Source organism: Magnolia sinica, chromosome 15 (genome assembly GCF_029962835.1).
Source record: "Magnolia sinica isolate HGM2019 chromosome 15, MsV1, whole genome shotgun sequence".
Taxonomy (NCBI): Eukaryota; Viridiplantae; Streptophyta; class Magnoliopsida; order Magnoliales; family Magnoliaceae; genus Magnolia; species Magnolia sinica.
In genome coordinates, this window is record NC_080587.1 from 72,204,043 (window position 1) to 72,225,439 (window position 21,397).

General features: G+C 41.7%; 1 protein-coding gene across 5 annotated transcripts in view; it reads right to left on the minus strand.

Annotated features, from left to right (window-relative positions):
- Window positions 1-21,397, minus strand: part of LOC131228213 (omega-amidase, chloroplastic-like) — a 41,200-nt gene that overhangs the window by 6,236 nt on the left and 13,567 nt on the right. For 3 of the 5 annotated variants that reach the window (XR_009162755.1, XM_058224100.1, XM_058224101.1), the window contains exons 3-7: window positions 18,829-18,945; window positions 18,056-18,277; window positions 16,829-16,931; window positions 5,133-5,207; window positions 2,011-2,089 (exon numbers count right to left, since the gene is read on the minus strand). Coding sequence is in view for 4 of the 5 variants with exons in the window: in XM_058224100.1 (XP_058080083.1) it covers window positions 2,011-2,089; window positions 5,133-5,207; window positions 16,829-16,931; window positions 18,056-18,277; window positions 18,829-18,945 (596 nt within the window). In the remaining variant the exon portion in view is untranslated. The remainder of the gene's footprint in view (window positions 1-2,010; window positions 2,090-5,132; window positions 5,208-16,828; window positions 16,932-18,055; window positions 18,278-18,828; window positions 18,946-21,397) is intronic. The other 2 variants (XM_058224102.1, XM_058224103.1) reach the window with 2 other exon arrangements.

Below are 21,397 nucleotides of genomic sequence, written 5' to 3' on the forward strand. Positions count from 1 at the left end.
AACACTCCAGATAAGTCAAAGATCAATTTGGTGTTTCGACATTAAGAAATCATAAGAAAAACTCCATGATTTAAAGTTGAAGAGAATATCTATCATTTAATCTCTTATCAAGAACAAAATAAAATAATTAACTTTTTTCTAAACAATTATTAAAACTCCCACCAATTTAAAAACATAAAATAAAAGCCAAGTAAAGCTTAAAATAAAAGAGAACAAGTATAATTTGAATCATAAATCAGGATTTGAAGGGTAATCATAGGATTCATATCATAGAATTGTGGGATTCATCTAAAAAGGGATTCAAGATTTTTCTTAATATTAGACTCAAATCATAAATTAAAATAAAAGAGAACAAGTATAATTTGAATCCTAAATCGGGATTTGAAGGGTAATCATAGGATTCAAATCATAGAATTGTGGGATTCATCTAAAAAGGGATTCAAGATTTTTCTCAATATTAGACTCAAATCATAAATTGTAAATCGTACGATTTTGACAACTATGGTGCCGGCAGGTGTGGGGCCCACATGATGTACGAAGGCCATCCAACGCATCCATCAGATGCGAGACATCATATTATGTCCAGGTGCCAAAAATCAGCCTGATCTAACAGTCTTAAGTGTTCCACAACACAAGGAACAATGTGAAAGGGTACTCCAACCCTTGATTTCCACAAGGGCCCACCTGATTTTTGAAACAGCCTATTTTCGGCCCGATCCTTCGTCCAGACCAGATGAAGAGTCTGAATGGCCTGGATTTCATATGTACAACACAGTGGTTTCTCCATGGAAATCAAGGGTGGTAGTTCCCTCCCAACTTGTTCCCTGTGGTGTGCCCCACCTGATTCACTAATCACCCTGATTTTAAGGCCCTGGGGATAGCATGTGTTGATGTATATGGCCTGGTTGGATTTTATGCATGCATCACATGGGCCCCACATCTACATGCTACCACAAACAATGTATTTTGAAATTCGGATTCACCAACATCCAATAAAATATTGTATTGAATGTCATCATCATCATCATCATCATATCCTCGTCCCAGGCTCATAGCTATCTGGGATCAACTTGATTCCCAAAAATAGATAAATAAATAAATAAACATACATAGAAAACTATCCAAAAGATAAAAGATAATAGTAACTAAACATATTCGTCTTTTATGTGAATCATGTCCACAAGCATCAGATGCGGTCACCATGGCATGATAAGTGCTGTGTACTTAAACAGTAGAAGACATGTCAGGACAAATTAAGAGCAGGGAGTGAGGAGAGTCGAGCAAGGACACTGGTAAGAGTATCAATTGTCCACGTTCCATGGATGAATAGACTAACCAAGATTATTATTTGTTAAATCTTTGCTTATGGAAGAAGAATCCCATTGGATAATCCCAATTCGCTGCTTTATCATAGTTAATCTCACAAAAATTAAACTGAAAAAAGAACCTACAAGAAAATTATTCTCCAGTAAGAAAAGAATAGGATTTGCAACCTGAGGCTTTGCACAATTTAAAATTCCGACAAGTGGGGCCCATGGTTTGGCAATCTAGAGCAGTGATTTGTTGTGTGACTTGTGTCCCGCTGTAGGTGAACCATGCCCCAAAAATCTCCTCGATAGGATAATCACAACCTTTCGATCTACAAATGGACGGTTAATAAGAGAAATACAGCAATAATCAACATCCAAGTAGGAAAAAAAAAAATCCCAAGATTGGTGGCTAGGATCTTCCAATCTAGAGGATTCTTGGGCCATGGTCCATCCACAGTAAGAATCAGCAAACCAATGGCATGGGTTACCAAACCATATGCCCCACTTGTCAGAATTAAAACCCATGTGTTCTGCACAAAGCCTCAAGTCACATGTCAGATAATGCTTCCTCCTGCAGCATCTCCAACTGTAGAAAAACATGCCACAATAGCTTCCCACATTGAGATATCTCATAATAAATGCTCGAGTCATTTAAACAAAGTGACCAACAAATATCAAGCAAGAACCAGTGTATTATTACCTTGCTCTCTGCATTAGTTCCCATAGCAACTGACCAGTGCTCATGTTGAATGCTCCAGGATAGCATATCAATTGAGCACCTAGTGTCCAACCAATGGACAGTAAGCATTAATTCAGTGAGTAATTCATATTCAGGAAAGTGGCATAAGAAAACGAGAGAGAGAGATAGAGAGAGAGAGAGAGAGAGAGAGAGAGAGATGGGGTGCAACTTGGGCGGGTTGGGTTGGGTTCAGGGTCAACCTGAGCCCAACCCAATCTCAAGAGGACCCAACCTGAATTCTAACCCAAGGCACCCAACCTGAATCCATGCCAAAGTCCTCTAGACCCAACCTGACCTGACTTAAGACCCAAGTACATGTGAGTATTCCCAACCTGACCTAACCCAACCTGAATTTGACCAACCCGAAGTCAAATCAGGTTGGTGTTTCTCAACCTGACCCCAACTCGGGTTGGGTCAGTCAGGTTTGGGTTAACCCGAACCCAAGTTGCAGTGCTAGCGGACAGCCAGCTAACTTTTGAAGTTGATCCAGCTGAAAAAATGCGAAACAGTTGCATCACCTTTTAACAGTTAAAGACCGAACGTATGCACTGGCTTTTATGCTTGTCATGTGAGGGACTGCAGGTGTGCAATACAAGCTGCCCATCAGGCAGGCCCTACTGCTTAGATCACCTGGCTCGAAAATAGGATGGTCCACTTATCAGGCAGTCAGGACATGCGCTTTGAATGTGGACCAATGGATTTTCTTTTTCAGCCATCAATTGCTTTTGTACATGTGTGGCCGACCTGATTTTTGTCCAGTTACCTACACAGTAAGCACAACCCACCTTCTGCAAGGACCAAAAGTTGCAGAAATGTTGTTGTAGTAGTTGTTATATGGGTTTTAACTCTCTACAAGTGAATATTCTCCCTAAACTCTTTTTTATTTCCTTCCAAACTGTCTTTCATCAGAGCCTTGATAGGCCCACATGGATGTGCAAAAAAGCTCACGTGCACGCCACACATGCCAACATGGCACAATAGGTTCAAGATCCGATCCACCCATCAGAACAGCGCTGCTACATTAATGCCCCAGCCTAAGAATCCAGCCCAAGAATCAGGTTGATCCACTGGTCGGGTGGGCCACAGCAAAACAATTGTACGGCTTCAAAAAACTTTGGCTGAAGTTTTCTAACCAATCCACCTGTTTCCATTATTAGGGCCCGCATGCTGAGTGGACCAGATTTATTTTTTGGGAAAACATGTACGAGTTCAGACCAACCTGATGGATGGATTGGGTATTGCACATATGTGGCATGCTGGCACATGTGTGGTATGTCCATGAGCTTTATTAAACACGTATGTTCACTTAGCGAAGCTCCTTTCATCAACCCCCTTCATATATATGGCCTTAGATGGCTTATATAGATGATGGGGACATCTCGCACACATGCACGCCCCCCCGCACGTACACAAGGAGGAGGGCCCCACCATCGATCTGGATTGATGACGACGTCCAGGGAGGGATTCCTAGTTTTGGTTCGTTGGAGTGGACCCGATAGTCATGTGAATCCCACCATGGGTTCTCATTATCGTGGCCCACTATTCCAATTAATTTAGTACTTTGGGTTTTGCTTATTATTGCTATTAGGAGTATCATGGATGGTTTAGATTGCTTTGATTAATTGTTATTTTTTATTACTTCATCGCCAAGTAATAGGTTGCGCACATGGCGCGAGTTTTAGGGTATAGGGTTTTATTATAAATAGGCACCCCTTTTAGTCTTTTTTATTCAATGAAGATTAATAAAATTACTGCGTTTCTCTGCTCCTTTAAATTTCTAAGTTGTGGAGATTCAATTGGGTGCGAAACCCTCCCTTCCTCGAAGGGCTGACTACCGTAGTGCGAAGTCACACTTATCCCGATTCACCTTCACCTTCTTCCATCCATATTTCTCTTCTCGTACAAGCATTCCGTCTACAAATCCATCAATATTTGCAGACATTTTTCTCTCTACAACAGATTTCTAGAATCTGGCCATGTAGAGGGCTAAAACTTTGGCAGAGCACCATGCACAAACCGTGCGTCGGATCGAGTTGAAATTTGGGAGTTTTGGAGTCCATATTTGGCCAACCAGGGCGAAGGTGGCCTTTTTCTGAATAGTGGGCCCCACACACGTGCGGCCGGGATCACACGCATTGCGTCTGGGCCATTGTTGTTGTCCACACGTGCGGTACTTTTCCGGTTCGTCTCTCTCCTCTCTTTCACTCCTCTTTCACCCAAAATCCCTAAACCTAACACTAAATTACTCAAATCCCCAATTTTATGCCCTTTCTTCAACCTTAGGGTTCCCCGAATTGAAATTTCTGAATCCCTTGGATTGGGGGAATTATTTCTGTGCATGTGTGGATGAATTTATCCTCCTTTGATTCTTGTTTGGTCTATAATTTTGATTGATCCGACCCTAGCATGTGTAGGCCTAGATCTGCATAAGATTCCCCTTGATTGACTATTTGAACTTCCGTGTGGGATGTGGAATTTTGTGTAATTGTTTCTGAACTAGTGTAATCTAAAGCCTGAAAATCTTGCACATCATACTTGAATTTCATGTCCTGCATCAATAGACCAAAAATACAAAAATAAATATCCAAAGGGATACCTGAAATTTGTACTATTAGTTATTTTATATCTAAATCATCCTAAAGATTGACATCTAAAATTCATATACATAACAGAAAATAATAACCACTAAAAGGATTTTAAATCTTATGGGCCTGTTTGGTTTTCTGATTACAATGGTAAATGGCCATAAATGAGTAAAGATTACTTTTGTAATTGTGCGGTGATTTCACCTACATTTGACTGCAATAATGATTTTACTACATTATCTGTTTCACCTAGAAATCACTATAAAAATGATAGTTTTATAATGTGAAAATGTAATGATCACAATTTACTTTACCTATTTTCTTTACAATGAGTTTTGACTCTCAAATAGTAAAATCCAAAAGCCTATTTTGAGATAGTAGGATAGTACAAATTTACAAGTAAATATATTAGAGGCAGTTGATGTATAAAAGATACACTGTGATAAAGTTAGCAGCCAAATCCAAGGATAAAAGACGAAGATGGAGAAAACAATGAACCTCTTGCTGCGTACAACATGGCAAGTTCTGGGAAGCGGATATCATGACAAATGCCCAATCCAATCCGCCCAACGTCTGCATTCAGTGTCCTTTGTTAGTTCCACATCACTTGAGTAATTCAGAAAGAAAATCAACTCAAACTATCATGTGCTGAAAAAGTATGACGAAGAAAGAGAGTAAAAAAATCCAATAAACCAAGGTTGATGTTGAAACTTTAAAAAGCTAAAATTGACATGACGTTTTGCTAGATGAGCCATCTACATAGCCAAACTCTTACCGGTGGCGACTAAAAATCGCATGGAATTTAAATATGATTTCTATGACAGGCTGAGAATGAGTGATGTACTGAATGCTACATTTCTTACTATGATCTTTACAATAGATTGGGGATGAGAAGGTGAGAAAGATGTCTTCAAACTTTGTAAAATGAGGGGGAGGAAGGGGAGGGACTTAGATCATGTTAGATGATGATGATGTTGAAGGGGCATCAAAATCCCAACATCTTATTCTCCATATTGATCAATGGTTGTCGTGTTAAGCGAGCAATAAGCAACATAAAAACTGAAAAGAGGGAGAGATGCTTCAAGTCATATTACAGAGTCATTTTCTTTAAGATAGTATCTGCCCCTAATAAGGATTGAATCCGAGTCTGCTTGTCTTGGTTACCAACAATCTGTTCAGCAGCCTAGAATTGAATATGATGATACATTCAGACCCGTTGTTAAGCATACCACGGTTCAGCTAGTTCTTTCTATTGCCCTTCATTATGGATGGACTATATGACAACTTGATGTGCAGAATGCGGTTTTCATGACGTTCTTACCAAGGAACTTTACATGACGCAACCCCAAGGGTTTGTGGATCCATCTCATCCTCATCATGTTTATTGACTCCACAAAGCCCTGTATGGTCTTAAACAAGCCCTGCGTGCATGGTATCTACACCTTATTACTTATCTTAAGGGCCTGGGGTTTGTTGGCTCTTCTGCCGATACTTCTCTTTTTGTTCACAGTTCTGCCTAGAAATTTGTTGTTTTACTTATCTATGTCGATGATATTATCCTCACTGTTAGTAGCCATAGTGCCCTTCTTTCTCTCCCAGCTGATCTCAGCTGCCCTTTTAAAATGAAGGATTTGGGGCCACTTCATTATTTTCTTGGTGTTGGACTTGGAGTGCTTCACACTGCATCAGATATGTACCTGACTCAATCCAAATATATCAACGATGTCTTACGCCGCACACATATGCAAGATGCTAAACCTTGCAATCTCATATTGCCTCCGGCTCTAAACGCTCCAGACTCGACGGTGATCCTTTATCATATCTCATGAATATCGCAGCGTTGTGGGCGCTCTGCAATATGTTGTTTTTACAAGGCTAGATATTGCCTTCGTTATTAATCAAGTACATCAGTTCATGCATGCTCCGCGGTCAACTCATTGGATGGCGGTTAAGCATATCCTGCGCTTTCTTAAGGGAGCCATTTCAGATGGCCTCTGGTTTTATAAAGGCCCTACTGGTCCTCTCTTACCCTCCAAGTTTATTCTGATGCTGATTGGGCAGGAGATCCTGATGATCATCGTTCTACTTTAAAGTATGTTGTATTTCTTGGTCCCATAGTCCCAACTTAATCTCTTTGAGTTCTAAGAAACAGCCCACAATTTCTCGCTCCAGCACTGAACCTGAATATCATTCTCTTGCCGTCACAGGCGCAAAATTGTTTTGGATCTATATGGTGTTAGGCGATTTAGCCATTTATCTGCATGCATCAGCCTCATATTCTCTACTGTGATAATATCAGTGCCATCTCTTTGGCATCCAATCTGGTTTACCTTGCCCGCACCAAACATATTGAAGTGGATTATCACTTCATACAAGAAAAGGTTACTTAGGGTAATCTTATTGTTCGTTATGTTGGTATAGTTGATCAATTAGCTGGCATATTCACTAAAGGCTTAAGCTTTGCCAAGTTTAAATTGTTACAAGCCAAGCTTCACATAACCAGTCATCTGCCGTTTAACTTCAGAGGGTGTGTCAACAACCCTTCCTCATCTCAACCGCAACTACCTTTGGATGGTTAGCGCGTTACCAGTGGCGAATCAAATTTACAATTAAATTCAAACTATAGTTTATCAAGAAGGTTATTGTATCTATAGTCTATAAATACAAACTGATCTGTGAGATTCAATCCATTCAATTGCCTTCAAAAACTATCTTCCCTTTATGTTAACAACCCTTCCTCATCTCAACCGCAACTACCTTCAGATGGGTAACGCGACAACCATCCGGAGGTAGTTGCGGTTGAGATGAGGAAGGGTTGTTAACAGAGGTGTACAGCTGCAATTTTGATCCCTCGAGAGTAGGGCAGCCACATTAGCTGTGCTTGAATCATAAGTCCCTACCAGCCCTGAGAACTCCAACTGCAATTTTTTGGCCTGTCATATTGCCTGTATTTCCTTTGTTTTCCTCAATAAAATATTGTCAGCATTTAAAAAAAAAACAAAAAAACAAAAAATAATAATAATAAAAAATAAAACACTTGCTGGTAACTTTCACCAATGAGAGAAATTGGCATCCTGCAAGCCATTTGTCTCGTGGTTGAATCAAAATGTCAAACGGCATTCATGGAGCCTCAGCATTTTCTGCATACAAGCATTACTGAATCATAGGATCAAGTACACATGCCACTGAGGACCCGACCAGCTATGTAACAAAGGAGAAGCGTATACAATCTGATAGCATGCTAGAGCAGCATGCACAAATACCGTACACATCTACAGGATCTAACTTGCAGATATACTAGGATTTTGTAAGTGTGTTGAAAATGAAATTGCTTCATCTAGGAGTGTGTGGACATCAATAGACCACATCTCTTATAAATCTTGGCTGCAGAGTCCTATATTCCACGAGAGAAACCGATACCTGTATTCTGCCCACTGGTGCAACTTAGGGAAAATACCCCCTCAGTATTGTTTGTTGCCTTTGGAAGGAGAAATAATTAAATCTTCACTGACAAGGCGACGACTATGGATAAATCGCATCTTGAATTGGATTGGTGCATTGTATCGAAGGAGTTCTCAAAGGTATGTCATTCGTAGTCCTAAAAAGACTAAAAGAGCTGGGTCCTCGGTGATTGAATCGGGCTTCAGTCCTCCTAGGAAGTTTGCGTGGTAGATTGCTCTGGATCCAAGATTACTTAATTGATGGAAAATCAATAGGAGAACCCAATAGCAATTCTTAAGAAATGAGACAGGTGGAATTAAGATGGAATTCTTCCGACTATCTGGCATAGGAATGCGAATGTAACAGAAATTTGAGCAATTCTAACAGGGATGAAATTTTTAAAAAGACTCGCTCTCCATTAAAGAGGCCAGAGAAGGCAATTCCAAATGTGCAATGGATTTCACAAAAGAAGGCAAACCCATGGAAAATTACTTCCCCATCCTTGAGTTTGGAATGTTGGGCCTTTAGCAGGCATTTCGTTTAATCTAATCCAAGAGAGGCCATGAATTGGTAGATGGGCTTGGTAAAGAAGGGGTTTCATGTTCTTTTTTATGTGTGGGCTCTTCTTATCATTTTTTGGATAGATTTTTAAAAAAAAAAATTCTCAGCTTCCATACAATCTCATACCCAATCAAACAAAAAGGGGGGCAATCCCATTCTTCAATTACCACCAATTATTGATGCAGGACGTGAATTTAAATATGATATGCAAGATTTCAGGCTTAGATCACACCAATTCAGAAACAATCACACAAATTCCATATCCCACATGAAAATCCAAACATTCAATTAAATGGGAATCTATGCGGATCCAGGCCTACACACGTTAGGGCTGGATCAATGAAAATTATGAACCAAACAATACTCAAAGGGAAATAGAAATCACCCACACATGTATAAGAATCAGTCCCTAATCTAAGGGATTCCCAATCTCAATTCAAGGAACCCTAGGATGAGAAAAGGGGCAAATCAATTAGGGATAATGTAATCTAGGGTCAGGATTTATGAAATCATGTATAAAAGAGAGGAAAATAGGAAGAAACCTGAACCCGAGACAGTCCCTGCGTGTGGACAGCGAGCCAGGTGCGGGCGCACGTGCGCCTGAGGCTGGCCGCACGTGTGGTGGGGGACGAAATCCAAAAACGGATTCCTAGGCCTTGGTCAGCCAGGCTTAGGCTACAAAACCCCCAAATCTGACGTCGATCCGAGTTCTGGTCTGAGTGTGGTGCTCTGCCGAAGTTTCAGCTCACCCGCGAGCCGAAATCTGGAAACCTGCTATAATGAAGAAATCTGATGCAACAAAAGGGACGAATTTGAAGTACAGATGGTGGGGGAAGATGGAAAAAAAGATGATGGAGGATGGGAGTGAATCGGGATTGATGTGGCTTCGCACCACGGTAGTTGCCCTTCGAAAAGAGAGGGCTTCGCACCCACTTTTAAATTCTTCCACAACTCACGAAGAGAGCAGAAAAATAAAGCAGGAATTTTTTTTATTAACTTCAATGAATCAAAAGAATTACAAGGGGTGCTTATTTATAGGGAAAATCCTATACCCCAAAACTCGCACCATGTGCGCAACTTATTACTTGGCGATGAAGTAAACTAAAATAAAAACCAAACAGAGAAATCTAAAGCGTTCACAATGTTCTAAATAATAACAATAAGCAAACCTAAAATATGAAATCAATCCGACGAGTGGGCCACGATCATGAGATCCTATGATGGGCTTTTCTTGACTATCGGGCCCACTTTTTTTGAACAAAAACTTGTCTTCTAACTAGGAGGCCCTCCTTGGACGTCGTCATCGAGCCAGATCGATGGTGGGGTCCTCCTTCTGCGTACGTACATGCGTAGGAGTGGTGGTGTGCGGGCATGCGTGTGCACAATGTCCTCATCAACTCTCCCCGACTGCGAAGATTTCGCCACTGGAGAAATAAAACTCCTGAACCGCTCTAGGATGTAGGGATCAAGTTTCTGAAGCTCCTCCTCAGTGAGCCACGCGCTGTCTGAAGCTGGGCGTGACTTCCATTTAACTAGGTATTTCTAAAACCCGCCATCCGACGTGGATATTATCTCATGGTTCAGGATATCCTCTATTTCCTCTCTGGGTGTGTAAAAGCTAGGTATGGGAGGCAGAGGCTGGGATGAAAGGTCGGGAAGAGGCCATGGATCAAAGGGTAAGGCTAGGGCATCAGGATGGGTGGGCGAAAGGCCGGACAAAGTATCAGTGGGTCCCTGAAAAGCAACTAGATCCTCCACATTGAATGTGAAACTAATTCCCATGGAAGGTGGAAGATCTACCTCATTCGCATTGAGACCGTTTCGCTTTATAATTTTGAAGGGCCCAGCACTACGCGCGTGTAACTTACGAACGGCCCCTAGAGGGTACCGCTCGGGCCTGATGCGAACCATCACAGAGTCCCCAATATTGAACTCTTTGAAACGTCTATGTAGGTCTGCAGAAAATTTGTAATGTTCATTACTAGTAGTGGTCTTTCGCTTGATTTCTTGATGCAATGAATGTATGTGATGCGCAAAAGACTTTGCAGACTCTGGTGGCCTATGGGACAATGACATGGGGATAAAATCAGTAGGCTTCCTAGGCTTATAATCAGTAACGACTTCAAAAGGACTTAGACCTGTGGATCTATTGACAGAACTATTGTATGCAAACTCGGCTATAGGTAGTACGGCGTCTCATGTCCTGGTATGCTCCCCCACTAAACATCGAAGTAAACTCCCTAGGCTCCTATTAACCACCTCAGTCTGGCCATCGGTCTGAGGGTGGTAGGCAGAAGAAAATTGGAGCCTAGTATTCATCATGTGCCATAGTGTCTTCCAAAAGTAACTCATGAATCTTACGTTACGGTCATACACTATGGTTTTTGGTAATCCATGCAATTTGACGACCTCACTAAAGAACAGCTTGGCAACATGAGAAGCGTCGGAGGTCTTAGAACAAGGAATGAAGTGGGCCATTTTAGAGAAACAGTCCACGACAACAAATATAGAGTCATGCTTTCGAATAGTCTTGGGAAGTCCAAGCACGAAGTCCATACTGATGTCCTGTCAAGGGATGAATGGGACTGGCAAAGGTGTATATAATCTTGTATTCTGTTTCCTCTGCTTTGCCAGTTGACAAGTACGACATTGCCCTATAATTTTAGCCGCGTCCCGCTTGAGGCTTGGCTAATGAAATCTATCCTCCACTAGGGCAATGGTCTTGTCACGACCGAAATGACCCGCGGCCCCCCCTAAATGTAACTCCCAGACAAGAAAATCCCGAAGGGAGGTGCGTGGTATGCACAAGCGGTCACTCCTAAATAAATATCCGTCCAAATCAAATACTCACTGTTAGCTCCTGACGGACTCTCTAATAAAGACATATACACAACCCCAAAATCTAGACACTCAGAATACTCTTCTTTGATGCTCTCAAGGCCCGTAACTTCAACGCTCATGGAGTTAAGTAATGCGACTCGATGACTCAACGCGTCAGCAGGCTTATTCTCTACACCGGCCTTGTGTTTAAGCACAAAAGTGTACTCTTGAAGGAATTGAACCCAATTAGCATGCCTGGGGCTTAATTTCTTCTGAGAGTTCAAGTATCTTAAGGCCTCGTGATCCGAGAACAAGACGAATTCTTGTGGTAACAGGTAATGTCGCCAATGGCATAGTGATTGCACTACCGCATAGATTCCTTGTCATAGGTGGAATATCTTTACTTCGTCTCATTTAGTTTCTCACTAAAAAAGGCGACAGGGTGCCCTTCCTGACTAAGTACTCCTCCTATGTCAACTCCTAACGCGTCACATACGACTTCAAAAGCTTTTGACTGGAGCTTCGGTCATCTTGACCTTTATCTCCTTGAAGGCCTTCAATGCGGCCTTTGTCCATTGAAACTCTCCCTTTTTTATGCAGTCCGTGATGGGAGCCACAATGGAACTGAAGCCTCAAATGAACCGCCTATAAAAAGTAGTTAAGCCATAAAAGCTGCGCACCTCATGAATATTACGGGGTTCAGGCCAATTAACGATGGCCTTAACCTTCTCGGGATTCGCAGATACGCCATCAGCTGACACAACAAAACCTAAGAAGATCACACTACTAGATAAGAATGCGCACTTCTTTAGGTTGGCGTACGACTTCTCAGCCCTAAGGATCCCACAAACCTGCCTCAAATGGTTGAGGTGTTGCTCCTTAGTCATGCTATAAATCAATATATCATCAAAATATACGACCAGGAATTTCCTCATGAAGGGTCTCAACACTTGGGTCATCACACGCATGAAAGTGCTTGGGGCATTAGTTAACCCAAAAGGCATAACTAGCCACTCATATAGCCCATCCTTCGTCTTGAAGGCCGTCTTCCACTCATCACCAGGGCGTATACGGATTTGGTGATACCCACTTTTGAGGTCAATTTTTGAGAAGATAGTAGCATTGGCCATCATATCTAGCATGTCATCAAGACGCAGTATGGGAAACCGATACTTGATTGTGATTTTGTTGATGGCCCTACTATCAACACACATCCTCCATGTGTCATCCTTCTTAGGTGCAAGAAGGGTGGGCATGGCACACAGACTCATGCTCTCTCGAATAAAACCCTTCTCTAAGAGTTCATCAATCTGCCTCTTCAACTCAGCGTGCTCCTTCGGGTTCATTCTGTAATGCGGGAGGTTTGGTAGAGTTGCCCCAGAGATTAAATCAATGGTATGTTGTATATCTCTCATAAGGGAAAGCTCATTCGGTAAATCATCAGGAAAGACATTACGAAACTCATGTACTACCTGAATGGCCTCAGTGGGTAACTCTACGCTAGTCTCTGGTACACTCTCCCTAGCCACAAGGGCGTATATCATCGAGTCAGCCTCCGTCTCTCGCTCAAAGTCTTTGGCATTCAAAATATGGAGCGGTTTGGACTTGGACTTCGACTCCTTCACTTCTTTTGGGCTGCTCACACTACTCTGTGTGGTGAACTCTTTTCCAGTTGTATTCTTGGGTGGCAGAGGATTTAGCTTGACCTTCTTGCCCTTAAACTAGAATGTACACACATTTGAACGACCAAATATGGTAACATCCCTGTCATAGAGTCACGGCCTACCCAGAATAATATGGCCCACATCCATAGGAACAACATCACACCAAATTGTGTCTTTATAAGATCCGAACTGAATAGAGACAAGACAGCGGTGCGAAACTAGAATGGATGTTTCATCAACCCAGGAGACTCTAAGGCTGAAGATGGGCTTCCATCTTCAAGCCCAAACGACTCATAGTGCTAGTTGATGCCACGTTGGCACAACTACCACTATCCACGATCACCTTACAGCTTTTTTCCCCACATTTTGCATAAGTGTAGAAGATCATATCGCGGCGCCAGTCATCAGTGTTCATGGCTTGAGCCAGGGCGCAACGCACAACTGCGAGAGTCACAGACTCTTATGCTCCCTCTTCCTCATCACTAGGGGTTCCGACTGGCTGATATTCCTCCTCCTCACTATCACTCTTTAGGGGTACTACTTCTACTTGCCATCAATAAGGAGTACTTTGGTGCCCTCTCTCGTGCCGCACTGTGAGCAAAATGACCAAACCCCTAACACCTAAAACACCTAGTGGCCCCACTTCCACGTGAACTAGACCCGACAATCTCTTTACCCTTATCATCCTTAGGTCTGAGCTGAACATTAGGGGAAGGTTTGTTTTGGAATCCCGTGTTAGATCTAGCCCCAAAGGGGTTGGCCTTAGCACCGGATTCGCGAAAGTCAAACCGCCTTCCCACAGATGCTTTAAGGTATTGCTCGCTCGACATCTAACACTACTTGGTACAATTATTCGATAGTGTCTATGTCCTTGGCGAGCAATTCTCTCCTAATGTCAGGACAGAGGCCCGTTTTAAAATGAGCAAGGGTGAGTACGGGGTCCTCATCAACCTCACAGCGGGTCAAGTACTCTTCGAATTTCTCAATATATTTAGCAACACTCATGGAACCCTGTTGAAGAGACTGTCACTCCTCAATCAACCGCAGGCGATAAGAGAAAGGGAGGTACTTCTCTTTCAGTGTTTCTTTCATTTCTCCCCAATGGACTATTGGGAGTTCCCTCGCTCTTTCTTTTTTTCGCTCAACCGTCACCCAAAACCTCTTTGCTTGACCCACAAGCTTCATTTGGCGAATCGGACTCATCGAGCATCCGACATATCATATCACTCAAAATAGTGGTCCATATCCGCCAACCAATCTAAAAAAGCTTAGGGTCTAAGTGGCCATCAAAAGTAGGGGCATCTACTCTAACTCCCTTGAGGAGTTGCGCATCTGGGTCATATTGGTCATGATGTCCCTCACAGGGTGGGTACACAGCTGCACACCCATGACCAACTCCTTGGCCGCCTCCATTCCGTAGTCTAATCTCCTGACCACCTGCTTGGGAATGGGCATCTTCCCCAATGGTGGGGTTTGCCCTGAGGAAGGCCTCTATTTGAGTAACGCGATCATCAAATTGGTTAAGGCGTTGATCTATGCGTTGTTCCAAGCGCTTAGACATAGACTCAACCTGCTGGGTTAACTTGGCCATTGATTCTTGTAGTTGCTCCATGTTTAGAGTAGGGTGCAAACCAAAACCGTGACCCGCACGTGTGAGCATACACAAGCTAACTCAACCTAAGGACCTGCTATGGCAACTACATGTATCTAAAAAAAAAAACTAAATGACCCTACGAGACTCTATATGGAGGAGACTACACACTGTTACTAAAATTCAGCTATATGATTGACGGAATGCATGTAGGACTCAAACAAACTAAACCCTAAATATGTGGTGAATTCCCCTACAAGAACCCTAGGCTTTGATACCAAATTATTGATGCAGGACATGAATTTAAATATGATATGCAAGATTTCAGGCTTAGATCACACCAATTCAGAAACAATCACACAAATTCCACATCCCACATGAAAATCCAAACATTCAACTAAAGGGGAATCTATGCGGATCCAGGCCTACACACGTTAGGGCTGAATCACTGAAAATTATGAACCAAACAATACTCAAAGGGAAATAGAAATCACCCACACATGTATAAGAATCAGTCCCTAATCCAAGGGATTCCCCAATCTCAATTCAAGGAACCCTAGGAGGAGAAAAGAGGCAAATCAATTAGGGATAATGTAATCTAGGGTCAGGATTTATGAAATCATATATAAAAGAGAGGAAAATAGGAAGAAACCTTAACCCGAGATAATCCCTGCATGTGGACAGCGAGTCATGTGCGGGCGCACGTGCGCCTAAGGCTGGCCACACGTGTGGTGGGAGACGGAATCCAGAAACGGATTCCTAGGCCTTGGTCGGCCAGGCTTAGGCTACAAAACCCCCAAATCTTACGTCGATCCGAGCTCTGGTCTGAGTGTGGTGCTCCGCCGAAGTTTCAGCTCGCCCGCGAGCCGAAATCTAGAAACCTGCTGTAATGAAGAAATCTAATGCAACAAAAGGGACGAATTTGAAGTACGGATGGTGGGGGAAGATGGAAAAAAAGATGATGGAGGATGGAGGTGAATCGGGATCGATGTGGCTTCGCACCACGGTAGTTAGCCCTTTGAAAAGGGAGGGCTTCGCACCCACTTTTGAATTCTTCCACAACTCATGAAGAGAGCAGAAAAATAAAGCAGGAATTTTTTTATTAACTTCAATGAATCAAAAGAACCACAAGGGGTGCCTATTTATAGGGAAAATCCTATACCCCAAAACTCGCACCATGTGCGCAATCTATTACTTGGCGATGAAGTAAACTAAAATAAAAACCAAACAAAGAAATCTAAAGCATTCACAATGTTCTAAATAATAACAATAAGCAAAACCTAAAATATGAAATCAATCCGACGAGTGAGCCACGATCATGAGATCCCATGATGGGCTTTCTTAACTATCGGGCCCACTTTTTTTGAACCAAAACTTGTCTTCTAACTAAGAGGCCCTCCCTGGACATCGTAATCGAGCCAAATCGATGATGAGGTCCTCCTTCTGCATACATAAGTGCGTAGGGGTAGTGGTGTGCGGGCGTGCGTGTGCACGATGTCCTCATCAATTATGGTACAAAAATCAATCTCAACAGTGAAACTTCTTTTTGGTAGGTAAGCTGGGCTCGAACCCAAGACCTCAATGTTGAAATGCAACCTGTTTGGATAGGGAGAATCCAAAATGAGGACATGGAAAACCCCTATGGATTCCTCAGGATGGAAAACCACAGAATTCAACAGTTACTCCACCGTTTGGCTTGGATTTGATGTTTTTCATAGAATTATAAAAATATTAAAAGGTCAATGATCAAAGAGCAAGAGTCTCTCATAACCGTGGAAGTAACAATTTTTTTGGTGGGATGAAATGATCTTACTCATTTTTTGAGGAAAATTATGGAAATGGAAAACAATTTCTGCACCTAATTGTGTTATTGCAAACAGGGGAAAGCATCACATCTGTGTAAATGGATTTCATTTCCACGTTTTTCCATTGTTTTCCACCATCCAAACACCAGCAAAAAATAGTCTGACATTCTTCTCAGTAGATATGTGGAAATAAGTTGGGTAAGCAAGCATTACAAGTATAATGGGAACTCAATCATCACAAAGACAATAGATAACAGTCAATGAAAGAAAAATAAGCAGTAAGGATGACCTTTTTATCTGGAGGAACTTTACCATGAATACCTGTATCTACAATCGTGGGTTTCTCTCCTGCTGAAAGAGTGTCAGATTCCTTGTAGGTAATATCCCCCGGAATGTCGACATCAAACAGATGTATCTACACATCACCATGTCTATACTTTCAAATATGAAATCTCAACAAGATCGTGGAGTATTTTTTTTACCATATTAGATCATGGTTTAAGATCTCGGTGTGGGACTCTCTCTCACTCAGGTGACACATGGGATGCCCAATCATCAATCCAGACCATTCATTCAATAGTACCATAGGGAACAAGCCATGGCCCAAGAATCACAATGATCGGGATGATCGTAACCTAATGAATGAAGCCAATTTGTTCTAACTGTCTGTTTTTTTACAAGACACGGATTGTATGGTTAGAATCATCAAACCAATGTGTGCTACTTTGGAATTATAAGCAGTACAAGGTAGAATCTATTGAATAAATGGTTCAAGATGATGAGTGGACCTATTTTTTTTCGCTCAATATTGACTATCCATTTTCCATGCTATTGATCGGATGTTTAGGATCATCCCATTGACATGATTTTAGCACTGTGGCTTGTCCCTAATTGTATGAAAGAATGGACAGTCCGGATTGATGATTGGGCATCCCACGTGTCACTTGAAAGCTTTGGGGACATTGGTAACTTCCCCATGAAATTGGGAAGTTAGCAAAACCCCACACACACACACCACGAATCCTCCCAATTTAGAATGGTATTGTTGATGAAGGATTATCTGATGCTTGATTGAAGTAGAGGACTTTGTTCAACCAAGCAATGTACAGGTGAGTTCCACCTTTCAGTAATCTAACTTGTCTAGTGGGCTCCATCAGCCAACCCCAATTTTCTGGAGAAGGCTAACATGATGATGCCGACCGAGTGGGACCCATCACGGATGGACCATAAACAATATCTTCCCCATGACATGATCCTAGACATCCAATCGGAGCTTGCAAATGCACACTTAAGAGCACATATACCAAGGTAAGAATGGTTAGGAATTCAGACCATCTGATGGGGAAGAAGTTATGGGTATCTACCATCCATAATCTAGCGCAATATAAAACCGTTTGGGTCACCACCAGAAGGTGGGCCACATTTACAATTTGTTCAGCCAAGAAACTTGCTCAAGGGAGAACTGTATAATTCCTATTAGCACCAAAACATTTTCTACATTGTTACCATGCTGATTTGATGATAAAAGTAAATCCTTACTTTCCGATGCTTAGCCTTTAGCTTTCCATCTATGCCAAACACACAACAGGTGTTATACAACTGACCATCACTCCATTCCGGTATAGACCCGCCAACTACCGTGATCCCACAAACACGAGCGACTTCAGATAGCATTGAGAATGATGGTGACGCATCTTCATTGTCAAAATTCTCAGCGTTTTTTGGGAAATTTTCATTCAAATAAGGGCAGTTCCATATTTCCTATCATTAAACAAAAAACAAAATCAACATGGGCAAGGACAATGATGTTTGCAAATTCACAAAGCAGAATAGAAATATAAGGAATTGTTGAGCCCCAAGCCTCAACAAGCATAGATCTTGTTGAGGACACAAATCTGTACATGCAGCTGTCGATCTCATGGGGCCCAATGGGGACAGAGGATGCCCCAAAATCCCATATTGAAGATCCTGCCCCTTTGATCTTTGAACTTTTGTTGCATGGCAACATTGCTGATTTTTTTTTAACTGTCCATTTGTAGATCATAATATCAAAGGATCAGATCTTCCAATATGGATCTCTAGGAGAGTGTTTGGGGGCATCCACCATCTATGGTGGAGCCCACCATACCAACTGCCAGAACACTGAACCAGGGCTCCACATCTATGGAATTGGGAGGCCTCAGCAAATGGTACAATCCTGAGGCTAAAGACCCAACAATCCCTGCAGAAGTGCTAGAGTAAGCATATTGATGCAGAATGAAGCTAGTGATTAATATCGATACATCCAAAATCATTTCAAATAGCAAGCTTACAGGCAAAACAACAAGCTGGGCCCCATTTCCAGCAGCACTTTCAATCGCATTGCGTGCATGAGTGATGTTTCTCAGCTTGTCCGAAGTAACTGACAGTTGGCAGAGAGCTATTTTGAACTGAACACAAAATAAAATAAAGTGAATGGTAACTTTCATGAGGAATAAGAGGATTCTTGACCTGATGCTTTTACAGCACCTTGTTCAGCAGAAATTTATCTTGAGACCATAGTTTGAAAACCCGAAAACTTGAATCCACTTGATGTGTAGCCAGGTTGGGATGACTCAAAGACTCGACCCAAATTGACTTGATGTTTAATAATTATAAATTTAAAGTACCAGTAGGAGTAGTTAATATCTTTTAGTTAGAAATAGTTTAAGAAATTAGAAAAAAAAAAGGGGGCTGATCTAACAGCCACAAACTACTCAACGCATCGGTTAGGTGTGTCTTATCTCAGTCAGGGGTCGTGGGTTTGACTCCCTATTTTGGTTTTTGCATTCTACTGCTCATGACTGCTGATATCAGAATGACTCACCAAGTTATTCAGCTCGCTCGAGTCACTGCAAGTCATGTCAAGCTGATCAAGTGGTCAAGTTGACTCCATGAGTCTTCCCTCATCAGGGTCGAGTCACAGCCATGACCGAGTTTCCCAGTGACTTGGCTTGAAATCTCACTGAGTTGACTCAACCGAATTTTGAGTCAAGTCAGTGAGCTTTAGAACTACAATTAAGACCAGGTCCAAGCTCAGGACAAAGTACAAAAATGTACTGCAATTGGACCAAAAGTGGTAAGCACAAGCTCAAGTGACCAGCTGCGGGAAATAGCAGGAGGTCAGTGATATATGTTTACCAAACACCACTCACGTGCCAACACAATCGTCTCCAACATGGCACTTTTAACTGTTGTGCATTATCTGACCCGTATTTTAGAGTTCTTTGAAAAACATCTCTTTTTTTGGCATTTTCGAACTCTTTTTTATGCTATAGAAGTTCCGGACATGGATACATGCATGTTTTTTACTGCCTCAGCATCGTATGTCCAAGGTAGCAAAGTTCAGATTTGGGAGAGAAGTCTCCCTGGTCAATAAGTTTCCACAAGCAACACTAACTCCAGAAAAGAAAAGAAAAGAAAAAAGTGTTAGTTGGAACTTGGAACAATCTTTTTATCAGGATCTTCCTTTCCCCTTTTCTCTTTTTCTTTTTTTAGAATGTATCTGGTGCTATATCCAAGTTCAGTTATCAAGCACTCGATCTCCATAGATGTGCCACACATGCACAAGGATTTGGACCATTCATTTGTTGAGCCCACTATTGATGGGGCATCCAAAATCACATATGAGTTTGTATTATCCACGGATTTGATGACTTTATTGGATTACAATTGGGTGGACACAACGAAGTCTAATCAATGGTCAAAGTTTAACGACAAAATTCCTCCAATTGGTGGCTAGGGTCATAAAAAATAGTTGGTGGTTAGGATCATCTGATGGACATGATTTTATGGCACATGGCCCATCCATGGTAAGAACCCATAGATGAACAGTCCAGATCATAGAGTTATCTAATGTGAGTGTGGGCTGTTATATGGCCCTTTTTAGGCCCATATAAGTTTAGGATGTAACGGGCATATTTGCTTTTGTTATTAATCACATTCTTGAAAGTATTAAAAACTATGTCAATAGCTTGAGAGAGGTGCGGACAGGTGAACCCTAATGTTACCACATTCTCTTTCTCACATTCTTTCTGTCCTTTCTTCTCTTTTTCTTCTTCTCTTTCCTCATGACTCAATCCATCAACATGGTATTAGAGTGAAATTTATCCGATCATCGATCTCTTCCTTCTTCAACATTTCTTCTCTTTTCTTTTTCCTTTAACCGTTTTGAGGTGAAAATCTATAGTCATTGGGGACTAATCTACTCAAATCTTTCCAAACCACCATATGGTGGGCCGTGCAATCATGTCCCATGAAAGTGTGTGAGGCCCACTTTCACATAGATCCATCGTGATGGACAAAAGTGGGCATTGTGTGTTTATGGTCATATTTGTGATCAGATTTGATATCGAAAATATGTGTTGAAGATGAGCATTGCAAGGGTTAAAGAATCAACGTATGTGTAAAGGTGTTGAAAGAAGAACTTCCATCAAGTGATCATGTTTGTTGGTGTACATCAGTTTTTGAAATATGTACTGGGGGAGTTAAAAGTTATCCATTCCTCCTTGGGTCTTGGATTTCTCCTTAATCAATGGATGCCAAGAATAAAGCCAAGAGTCATTAGTCTCCATCTGAGTCGATGAACTTTCAGATAGATCGACTAGACTCAATGGGGCAAATTACTTACAGTGGCCACATCAGTAGAGATATTCCTTACGGGTAAAAGGGAATAAAAATATTTGACTTTCCCAAACCCGATGAAAGTTTAAAAGAGTACAAAGATTGGGTGGCAGAGGATGCCCTAATCAGGGCTTTGTTACGGAATGTTATCGAGCCTCAAATTAGTGCAAATGTTTTCTTTTTCAGGAAAGTTACGTATAGGATAACCTAAAAGAGATCTATTTAAGAGAGAAGAACTTA